This window comes from Papio anubis, chromosome 9 (genome assembly GCF_008728515.1).
Source record: "Papio anubis isolate 15944 chromosome 9, Panubis1.0, whole genome shotgun sequence".
Lineage (NCBI taxonomy): Eukaryota > Metazoa > Chordata > Mammalia > Primates > Cercopithecidae > Papio > Papio anubis.
The window spans coordinates 110,416,679-110,428,933 of record NC_044984.1 but is presented as its reverse complement, the minus strand read 5'-3'; the positions used below and the strand labels follow the sequence as shown (position 1 = coordinate 110,428,933).

At 36.4% G+C, this 12,255-nt stretch overlaps 1 protein-coding gene across 8 annotated transcripts in view; it reads left to right on the top strand.

Moving 5' to 3' along the window:
- Positions 1-12,255, top strand: part of MED13L (mediator complex subunit 13L) — a 318,142-nt gene that overhangs the window by 174,193 nt on the left and 131,694 nt on the right. For all 8 annotated transcript variants that reach the window (XM_003907212.5, XM_009181779.4, XM_009181778.4 and 5 more), the window contains one exon: positions 4,864-4,947. In XM_003907212.5, the coding sequence (XP_003907261.1) occupies positions 4,864-4,947 (84 nt within the window). The remainder of the gene's footprint in view (positions 1-4,863; positions 4,948-12,255) is intronic.

Below are 12,255 nucleotides of genomic sequence, written 5' to 3'. Positions count from 1 at the left end.
TTCAGTGGGATATGATGGGCTATAAAGAAGTGAAATTCGTAGATTTTTTTCCCCTCAAACACCAATGTTGCATTAGCGAGAATACATACACAGAAGAAAATTCAACTAACTGTACAAGACTACCCATGATTACTGATTATAAACAAGAAAAATACCAGCATTACATGAATAGGAAAATACTCCTTGGTATATGGCATTCATTTCTCATATATTTATTGAACATCTCCCAATATAGAGCATACATTTAAGCATGTTACATAATGGGTAGTTAAATATTTGTTGAATATTGTCAGTGAATAAGACAGACACCATCTGTACTTTATTCCCTGACAAAACTATCAGTTTTATCTGCTAGTTTTAAGCTGTAGAACTTAATCATTACAACTCAGTGGTGAAAGTGCTGATTTGTAGATGTTAGAGTAGTGTGCAGGCTTGATTCAGGACAGAAAGAATGAATAGAATTCAAATTAGAGGAGAAGGGAGAAGAAAGAGATTTCAGGCCAAAGAAGGGTTAATAGACATTAGCGGTAGTATTTAATATAGAAATTCAGAGCCAAGGACATGCTTCATAGTTTACCAACCCTATGTAATTGTGAACGATGTTTTGCTATTCCACACGTTTTTCTGAGGAAAGAATTTATAATGACTTTCATTAATTTTTGTTGTTGTTTTGTTCTTGAGGCAGGATCTCGCTCTGTCACCCTGGCGGGGGCGCAAGGGTGCCATCACAGCTCATTGCAGCCTCGACCTCCTGGGCTCCAGTGATCTGTCCACTTCAGATCCCTGAATCCTGAGTAGCTGGGACTACAGGTGTACGTGACCACACCCAGCTAATTTTTGTTTTTTGTAGATACGGGGTTCCACTGTGTTGCCCAGTCTGGTGTCAAACTCCTGGCCTCAAGCTGTTCTTCCACTTTGGCCCCCCAGAGTGCTGGGATTACGGGCCTGAGCCACCATGCCTAGCTCATTAATTTTTTTTTTTTTTTTTTTTTTTTTGAGACGGAGTCTCCCTCTTCACACAGGCCAGAGTGCAGTGGTGTGATCTTGGTTCACTGCTGTCTCTACCTCCTGGGTTCAAGCGATTCTCTTGCTCCAGCCTCCCGAGTAGCTGGGATTACAGGTGCCCACCACAACACCCAGGTAATTTTTGTATTTTTAGTAGACACGGGGTTTCACTATGTTGGCCAGGCTGGCCTCAAACTCCTGACCTCAGGTGATCCACCCGTCTCGGCCTCCCAAAGTGCTGAGATTACAGGGGTGAGCCACCGTGCCCCGCCAATTTTTTAAAAAACTGTAGATCCATGACCCAAAAACGTTTGAGAACCAAGGACTTTGTGCCTCAATATAGGCTACTGTTGAGTCAACATATTCCCATGTATCAGTTAGGTCTTCCTTAGCAAAGGCACACCTTCTCTCTCATCTCTTCCTATAACCATGTGGAAATACTTTCTATACTGCCTAATCTTGGAGGGACTCTGTGTGTATCTCCCATCTCTGCCACAATACTTAAAAAACTGAGTGAAAACACTACTTCATGCAATTCTCTGCTGTCATGTTTTCCTTTCATTGTGTGGGAAATCATCGATCACAGGGAATCTCATTAGCAAATGAAAAATCATGTAAGTTATCTGTGACTCTCATTTGGAAACACATGGTTTTCAGATAAGCATTAGTATTTTCCATGGCTGTTTTGTGTATAACAACCTTTTGTTGACATTGCCTGATGAAGAAATGTGACCTGCAGTGGGAACTCAAGGAGATCTATTCACACAGTGTTGGACTCTCTGACAGCGTTTTCATCAGCCTTTTTGCCTTTTGCTTTTGTCCTTAAGTGGTCTTGACTGTGCACTGCTCTTCCACCCTCCAGACCTTGTTTGTTTTTTCTGGAATGAAGTCAGCATATAGAATTTGTGACTTATTTGATAGAAGAGCAGATAAACTTTCACACATTGTCCTCTTTAGTCACAGATATTTTATCTGCTTTTATTTCATATTATACTGTCTATAGCCTTGGATTTTTCTTTCTGTACACTGTAAATTTATGATTTGTTATTGGATAAATGGTTCTTTTGAATTCTGACCTTCAAGACATAATATGAGGAAATAAATATTTTTAAAAACAGTATTTTCTAAGTGAGGATGTGTGTTACTGGAAGACTGTTCAATGTTTGATGTGATGCCGTACCTGTTACGTGCCCTATTGCTTTTATTCTTAGCATTATCAATTTTAAGATACATCTTCAATTTAACAATGGCTTTTGGAGAATAAAGAAACATTATCACATTAAATAGACCTGTAATTTACAAGGTACATTTGGACTTAAGAAATAAGGAAAGAATTGGGAAAATGTGACAGCATGAGAGTTGGTGTATATGCTAATTATTAGATGTCCTGGCTCTGTGATCAGGTATACATGGGCTTGTGTGCAACTCTGCTGTTTATTATCTGGATGACATTCTCACTGTGCCTCAGCTTCTTCATCTATAAAAATTGCTATTGTAACACCCATCTTTTATTACTATTACGAGAATTGAATGAGGTACTGTGCCTGGTAATCAACCAGGTAGTGGTGGTATAGTGATTCTGGTAGCAGTTATTGATAATATTATTGCAGAAACTTGGTGTCAAACACTAGAGTTCTAGTGGAAATATGTTTATATGTACTCTAATAAAAAATATAATTAAGTCTGTTAGCTAGTGAATAAACTGTGGAGATACTTCTTCAGTTTTGCTTCTTGAGTACTTCCTCCTTGGGTGGGTGTGCCTTATTTCCTATTCTAAATTTAATGGAGTCACAGCCTTTACCCCTAAAAAGCATTTTTTTTTTTTTTTTTAACTTACAACCTTAGGAAAACATATTTGGTTACTCTGAAAATGATTTTCTTCATTGTGAACAATGAAGATTGCAGTAGAAATTTATTTTCAAAGTAAAACCAGTTGAGCCCAGTGACTTTTTGGTACATTGATTCTCCAAATTGACTGTGCCCAAAAGGAGTTCCATTGTGGTCATCAGAAACTATTACCATTTACTAACCCATCTAACCTGTAATGAGTTGGGTGAGGGCTTGAATTGTTTCCATCCTCCTTGATGGTATGGAAATTACAGAGGCAAAAGCCATGTGCAGAATTGCCTCAATATGGAGTAAAGAATTGCTATATAACTCTTTTGCTGGTAGGTAGAACCTTGTATAGAAGAATCACATTCAGTCTTCTGATATCTTTTCTTACAAAATATGTAGAATTTCATTGAATACTGTTAGAGATAACTGTATTTCACTAGTTCCAAGTGTACACATTTCCCCCATGTCCCCCCACATTTTTATATTTTTATTTTTATATTTATTTATTTTTTTGGAGATGGAGTTTCTCTTTTGTTGCCCCGGCTGGAGTGCAATGGTGCGATCTCAGATCACTGCAACCTCTGCCTCCTGGGTTCAAGTGATTCTCCTGCCTCAGCCTCCCGAGTAGCTGGGATTATAGGTGTGCACAACCACGCCCAGCTAATTTTTTGCATTTTTAGCAGAAATGAGGTTTCACTATGTTAGCCAGGTTGGTCTCGAACTCCTGACCTCAGGTGATCCGCCCGCCTCGGCTTCCCAAAGTGCTGGGATTACAAGCATGAGCCACCACACCCAGCCTCATCTTTATGTTTTTAAAATCAGTTATACTCCTTACAATCCATGACATCCACCGTTGGCCAGGTGACAGTTAACATATAGTTGTTATTTGCCTGTACATGAGTGAACTTGGTCATAACTCTCTGTATTGTTGTCAGTTCAGCTGAATTGTGTGTATTATTGTTGTTACAAGAATTGGGTTCACTTGCCATTTAACATGTCTTCAAAAATACATGTTAGAATACCTTGTGATTTGATGTTAAAATGACATACAGAAGTGGGCCATAGCTTGTATATGAGTAAAGCAGATATTCATTATAGAAGACACAATTGCAATTCCTTGTTTCTCGCAAAGCCATAATCAAGTACTTTATTGTGCCTACAAAAAGAAAATACCTAAGATAAAACTGTGCTGTATTTTTGTCACTGAGATCCTTGTCACATAAAAAGCATTGCCTATCACATGCCAAGCCAAAACATAAAAAAAACCAGTATTAAAACTTGCAAGATGGGCTGGGCACGGTGGCTCACACCTGTAATGCCAGCACTTTGGGAGGCCGAGGTGGGTGGATCACTTAAGGCCAGGAGTACGAGACCAGCCTGGCTCAACATTTAAGAGAGACCCCGTCTCTATTAAAAGTACAAAAATTAGCCAGGCATGGTCGTGCACACCCATAATCCCAGCTACCTGGGAGATTGAGACAGGAGAATTATTTGAACCTGGGAGGTGGCGGCTGCAGTGAGCCAAGATTGCACCACTGCCCTCCAGTCTAGGCAACAGAGACTCTGTCTCATAAAAACAAAAACAAAAACAAAAACAAAAAACAAACAAACAAAAAAAAACAACTTGGAAGATGGGTGTCAGTGGCTTGGACGAGTATCTCTGAAGTTCTCTTAATAAATGCTATATTCCTAACATTCTTGATGATGCAAGAATTGAAATTATGCAGAAGTGTGATTTTATTTGAAGTAATTCTGAAGCGTAAGATGTTTTAGAAATACATCAATTTATTTTGCTTACTTGCATTTACATTTTCCGTTTTACGTGGGCATAAGATTCTATGCCCAGTGTCCGAGAGTTCTTTTGGGAAGTATAACGTAAAACTTTTAAGTGATAAAAGATTTTGATAGTTTAATTGGTGGTGTTTTTATTTTTGGTGATGTATCTCATCTGGTGTATTGCTTCAGCGACTTACTAATTTGTTGTTGATACTATAAAAGTAATTCTTGATGTCATTATTTTAGGTGCCTAATGGATAAGAACTTCGTTAGGATTGGGAAATGGTTTGTCCGACCCTACGAAAAGGATGAAAAGCCAGTCAACAAAAGGTGAGCCTTTAGAATGCTCTTGGCTTTTTGGTTTCTTTGGCCTTGTGGGTGGGAGAACAGCTTATTGATTTTATTTATTTCCTAATAATGTTAGTAGTTTAGATATACTCAAATAGATTCCTGGATCACAGTGTTCTTAAATACTATATTATTAAATTTATATTCAATATTAAAGATTGATAAGAAAGGTGATTGCCAATATACTCATGTTCAAACACATATTACTATACTATTTGGAATTGAAATAATCTGTTTTGTTATTTTCCATTTTCCTTCCTCATCTTTGACTTTTGTTTTTGAGGCCAGGTCTTACTCTGTCACCCAGGCTGGAGTACAGTGGCACCATCTTGCTCACTGCGGCCTCAACTTCTCAGGCTCAGGTGATCCTCCCACCTCAACCTCCCAAGTAGCTAGGACCACAGGTGTGTGCCACCACACCTGGCTAATTTTTTGTATTTTTGGTAGAGATGGGATTTTGCTGTGTTGCCCAGGCTGAGCTCGAATGCCTGAGCTCAAGCCATCCGCCCGCCTTGGCCTCCCAAACTGCTGGGATTATAGGTGCGAGCCATTGCGCCTGGCTTCATCATTAATTTTTTAAAAGTGTTATATGGCATAAGTTTAAATACAGTGAAGACATGGTGACAATTTTTGTGGAATTCGTTGGTGCCCCTTAAAGAAGATCGACACATCCTTGACGATTGTAAAACCAGAACTGTGAATTACTTTCCTAAACAATCCTAAACTTGTAGCCATCGTGTGTGTGTGTTTAAATGCAGTCCTTGATACTATACAGACATGGAGTTTTAGATCAGTCACACCAGAAGCTGAAAACAGAACCCTCAAAATTTAAAATTTACTTTGGCTACCTCTGAATGTAGCATACACATAGTTGGAATCATAAGTTGATGGTGAATATTCATTATTGATGAGCATGGTATTCAATTTAGATTCTGTTTTATTATCAGTGTACTTGCCCTAAGTGTCCCAGGTACTGGGTGCAGATTAGAGCCCGTAAGCCTTACATAGTAGTTTTAAGATTAGGCCTTTTCTTTTGGTTGCAAAATTTCATCTGGAAACTCCTGCCTCATTAGGAACCTTTGCTTGCTTAACTTTCCTAGTTTCTAGCAGAGACTTAATTAGTAGTCTTCTCACTCAACCTGTCTGCCTTAAATCTTTAATGAAATGGTTGTGGAATCTTCTCATTAACCAAACATGATTTATGAAAATTTTCAAAGCAGATAAATTAGGGACCGGAAGTTTTCTTTGTCAAATCACCATAAACTTTTTTGAAGCACTTTTGCTTTTCAGTACATTCAAAATCCTTTAAAAGGTAGCAATGTGTATGGATGTGTAAAAGTTTGATTCTGTTTACAGATACTTTGATGAAATGGGATTTTTTTCCCTTATATATATATGTATATTGATTCGGCTTAACTAATGTGTTTCATGGGTTTTTACTTTTATTTTTACTTTTTTTTTTTTTTTGAGACAAGGTCTTGCTTTGTTACCCAGGCAGGAGTGCCAGTGGCGTGATCTCAGCTCACTGCAACCTCTCTCTCCTGGGTTCAAGTGATCCTCCCACCTCAGCCTCCCAAGTAGCTGGGACTGTAGGCCCACACCACCACACCCAGCTCATTTTTAAATTTTTTGTAAAGACAGGGTTTTGCCATGTTGGCCAGGGTGGTCTTGAACTCCTGAGCTCAAAGCAGTCCGCCCACCTTGGCCTCCCAAAGTTCTGGGGATTACAAGTGTGAACCCTTATGCCTGGCCTTTGGTTTTTAGTTTTCATCTTAGCATTCTCCTTAAATTTACAGTGGACTTAAATTTAAATTTTTCTGAGGTGTTTAAGACTCTGCGGAGTTAAATATGGAGTGCTTTAGTCCAGTGACCTTCTTTATCATTCTGAGTGCATCTGTCCATGCCTAGCATGGATTGTGTCACTGGTGAGTTAACTGAGCTAGTCATAAAATATCTTTAGATCATAAAATACAGGATGATTTGACAGCCACTGGGGATGAAGAGGAAATGTAGCTACAAAATAGGGATTGAAGGAGTATCAGTTCATATGTTAATAGTAAAAAATAATGTTAAAAAGTCAAATATAGTTATCAGCCAATTTTATATGGAGTTTGTATATCTTTCCACTCATTTAGGCTCCAAAAATCTTCATAACTTTAGCAAGCCTGATGTAAATAATACATGTAATGTATTTGGGAATTTGATTCAATATAAGTGGGAGGCTGCTGATACCTGAGCACTGTGATTGAATGAATTTTAGACTTTATATTCATGATTGAATATGGGACTTTGTTTTCCTACAGTGCAGAAATGTAAATTATTTTGAAATAGTATTTCAGAAAAGCTTAACAATTAGAAAATTTAAACCAAAGATGAATTTAAAAATTGGCATTTCTTTAATAAAACTTTATTAGGTATGATGACCTTTTCCTCCTTTTATTCTCTGAGTGGAAAATAGAGCCTCTTGGTAGATGTTGAAATAGGATCTCAGTAGTCATGTCTGAGATGGACAGTTTTAAGTGGACAGTCATGCTGTGGAGCAGAGCATTTAGCATTAGAAGAGAATTGGGTTCACATCTTATTCTTCCACTTGCAAGTTAGATTTTGGACAAACTTTATCTCAGCTGAACTTTGATTGTTATTGAGTTGAAAATCGTAATGTCTTAAGAGGGTTATAGTGAAGATTAAATTAGATAATTTATGTGGCAGTTTATAATTTAGTTGAGAGAAAGTAGAAATGAATTAATTTTTCTTAAGTTTAATTGTGTCTTTTTTGGTACATTGGAACAGATCTGTTTAGTGACTAATGGAGAGGAAAACCTGTTGCCCAGTGCTAAACAAATTAAATGTACCAATTTATATTTTAGAAAAGCTCTTATTTCTAAGTATAGTGTAATACTAGCATATAGTATCTATATATAATGCCTATAATCCTAGCATATACTGTATATGATATATATGCTATATAGATATATATGCTATATAGATATACTATCTATTTGCTAGGATTACTAGCATTACTGATTATTAATATTACTGATTTGTCATACTGCATATTTTAGATATTCTAATCATGGTGAAAAAAATACTGATGAATGAGTTCTCCCTGTTGGAATAATAGCATATGATTTTTTGTGCTATAATTTCTTTCTGTACTCCTTTAAAGTTCTTGTGCTATGATTTCATTTACTAATGGACTCCTAAAAGAGTTCTTAATGTTTGATATGAGTTGATGTTCATGAGAATTCTAAAATAGATTATTTATATATTATATATTACATATATGTATTTGATTAGGTAGTTTTAGAAACATAGAAATTCATTCAATATAATTTTTTCTCTATATTGACATCTTTTGTTATTCATATCCTTGGGAAAAGATTAAGTAGAAAAGACAACTTTGGATTTGCCCTCAAGAGTGGTGACGAACTAAAATCAAACATACAAAATTTCTGTTTTCTGAGGTCTGTGTTGAACTTGAAAAAAAGTTTTTGCATTCAGAATATGTTCTAAAACAAACCAGTGAAAAATAAATTCTTTTAAAATCATTTGGAAATTATTCCAATCATGCAGGTTCTCTCTGTTGGGAAGGCATTTGTTTTCTAATTTAATTTCAATCCACATTTTATTACTGGAGATTTTGAAATCTATATACTTTAGTCTTTGAATGTCATTTTTAGCAAATAGTTTATTGCCCTCAGTAACAGTGGGCCTTTGATCTTTTTTGGTATCAGGTATACAGAAGCTAAGTTAACTTGCTAATTCATTTTTCTGGGTTAGTTTGCTGTCACTGACTCTTGGGCAAACCTACTCTGCTCTTGGGTGATAACCCCAGAGAGCATCACATGTTTTCAAATATTCTAATTACTTTTGTATGTGCTGATAGCACATGTGCACATACACCCCCACCACACATACACCCATACACACTGAAAGTATATTACTTTATGGTTTTTGTCTTTTCTCCTCTTAACTCTGGACTTTTTAAAACTTCTTTTTTATTTTCTTACGTTACCTAACATACATATTTAAGAAATGTAAATACATTTTTTGATTTAATAGCAAAGCGTGTATTTTGTGTAGCAATACATTATTAGCTCATACCAGAAGTGTTTTGATGTAGGAGAACCATATTTAGCATTTTGAAACTTTCATTTCCTTTCCTTTCTTATCCTCCCCTTTATCTCCTCACAGATAACAACCTGGTACTCCATTTTCTGAATTAATTTGCTATCACTGACTCACGGGCAAACCTGCCCTGCTCTTGAGTGGTACGCCTTCTCTCCATCCTCCTCTTTCTCCCCAAACTCTATTATAGCCCAGTCATCTGTGTTATTTAGCTTGTAGAGGTGCCCAGATAAGAAGGCAGTGAATGGTTCCCTAGTCTAGAAGGTGAGCAGACACTTCAAATGTGAACGGTAAAACAAGCCTCTTTCTAGTGTCTAGAAAAATGAGAACAGTAGCTATTTATAATTTTTTCTCTATTCCTCATAAATTTACTTTGCACATGTGGTGCCTATCTGTTAACAAGGGCTTGCTGATGGGAAATCCATAGATAAATATTAATGGGACAATTTGGACTTACGTAATCATGCATAATAGTTTTACAGCTTTTTTTCTTGTAGCTCTGTAAAATATTTAGTCATTTTCTGCAAGTCTATCTAGGGAGTTACGGTATTCTGCCATTTGAATATATTTGGGGATTGTGTGAAAAGTGAGAAGAGTGATGAAGTTAGAGTCTGGGCGATCATCAACTTTTTTAAAATGGGTAGAAAAACAAGAATACATAAAGAAGACTGAAGAGTCAACTGGAAATGAGAACCAAGAGAGACTGGTGTTACCAGAACCATGGAATTTTAAAGTTTCAAGATTGATCAGCTGTGTCTGCCATAGAGGCATGTAAAACATGTACTATAAAGACTATTAGATTTGGCAATTATGTAGTCATGGTGACTATAACATGGGCAGTTTCAAGTGGTGAAATTCCGATTGCAGCAGCTTGCATTATAAATGGTAGTTGAAGTGAAGATACTGAATGTAGAGCTCTTGCCATATTTTTTACAAGTAGCTGCAAGACACAAAACTGTTGATTCCAAGAAGGAAGCAGACAAACACTTAATAAGGGCTTGTGATAAAGCTTAATAGTAGTAGCTATAATTTTTAAAAGTATTTTCCGTGTGCCAGGTACTGCTCTGTAGTTTCATAAACATATATAGGGGAATGTTAAATTGAAAGACCACTTCAACCAGAGGCGATGATAGTTAAATACAGTATTTGCTTTCTAGCTAACTCTTCTAGTTTTTTCTTTTTTTCTTAATACCTTAAAAGAAGTTATGACTGTTAGTTTTTATTTTTCATTTGTGCTATTAGTGGTCTAAACAGTATATGTCAACATTAATTACTGATTTTTACACTTTAAAGTAAAATATATTTAAATATATGCTATTTTCAAGAATGATTGAAAATACCTTATAGTAAAAGATATACCTTGTTTTTAAAATTCTTTTTTATAGTAAAAGATATACCTGGTTTTTAAATTCTTTTTTATAGTAAAAGATATACCTTGTTTTTAAATTAATTTTTTTTTTTTTTTGAGACAGAGTTCCACTCTGTCGCCTAGACTGGAGTGCAGTGGTGCGATGTCAGCTCACTGCAACGTCCCCCAGGTTCAAGCAGTTCTCCTGCCTCAGCCTTCCAAGTAGCTGGGATCACAGGCATGCACCAGCACGCCTGGCTAATTTTGTATTTTCAGTAGAGATGGGATTTCACCTTGTTGGCTAGGCTGGTCTCGAACTCCTGACCTCAGGTGATCCACCTGCCTCGGCTTCCCAAAGTGTTGGGATTACAGGCGTCAGCCATGACACCTGACCTATACCTTGTTTTTTAATATACTGGAGAGATTGAGAGAATACCATTATTGTAATTCCTTTTTATATTCCGGCTAGATAACTGAAACCAAGCCCGAAACAAATCTCTCCTTGTTCAGTAGACTATTCATCCAGAAGTATAGATGATTTTCCATTAACTATTTGACCTTGTGGGACTTAGTGAATCCCTTGGGACTTCAATTTTAGCATTTATTTCTAAATTGTCCTTTAGCTTTCAGATTCTCTGATTCTCTAAGTGAAGTGAATTTGGTGAAGTCTGGACATGTCTTATCCATGTATGTCTCTGTATATATCCAGATCTTTCGTTCTTTTTTTCTCTACCACTTAGGGCGTGTTGCCTTTGTGGTATTTACTTCTGCTATAAGCAGAAAGTAACTCCTGTATTCACCAATGCGGGAGATTTGATTCCATTCTTCCCAAAAGTTGGAAAATTTTAAAAGAACATGTTTGTAGAGAGGGAAGGATTGTGTTAACTCGAGTAACGATATTCGTAGTCAGATTAAGAAATGGAAGGGGAAATTGTAGGTACCAAATGGGAGTTGAGGTGTTAATTTCAGTTTTTATTACAGAGGTGACCACCTTTTCACCTTTGCTTAGGGTGTTTTAGCCAAAAGCCACTTTCCCTGTTGGAAAGAAAGTCAGTTGAAGCTTCAGAGTGTGTATGAATAAAGGTTCAAAGTTTAACCTTTTAGTAGCATGAGGGAAGTACTGTTCAGTTTACTCATATCTCAGCCTCATTTAGGATGTTGTTCCTGGTATGTTTTTCTGACCAAATAATAGACTGAGCCTAAGTACCATAGAATGATATTGCAGTATATCAACTAGATCATTCTTACAGATTAATGAAATGGATTACTCTAGAAGTTGACTACATTTTAAAAAGGAATGTTTTATCCTCTGCTTTGTAAATGTAGCTAAATTCAGCATACTTCGCTGAAGTATCTTAGAATTTAGAGAAAGTGTAAAAATGAATATGCCTGGAAGGTTGTTTCCATTCCTTTTTCATGGCATCTCAGTAACATGGGGGGAATTTTATGGCAAGTTAAAAACAGACTTGTCTGAGGGAAATGACTGCTCCTATTTTTTGCTATTACTATATTTTTTCATTTCCACATTTATTTTGTATTTACAAAATGAGAAAACAGTTCATCTGTGTAGGCGAGAGGGGAATGTTGTCTTAATTTTAATTTGGAAAATTTCAGCTGTAGTAAGTATAAATTGATTTTCCAGTGTGGCTTATTATTACTTATGAATTCCTGTTATAGTCTACCATATATTTCTGCCACCTGTATTATTAATCCTAAAAGGATACTTATGGTATGTTTTCAGACTGAACCCATTGGTTTAATAATATCAAATGGTTGTTTAGATGATATCATCCTTTTCATTTCCATTTAGTTTC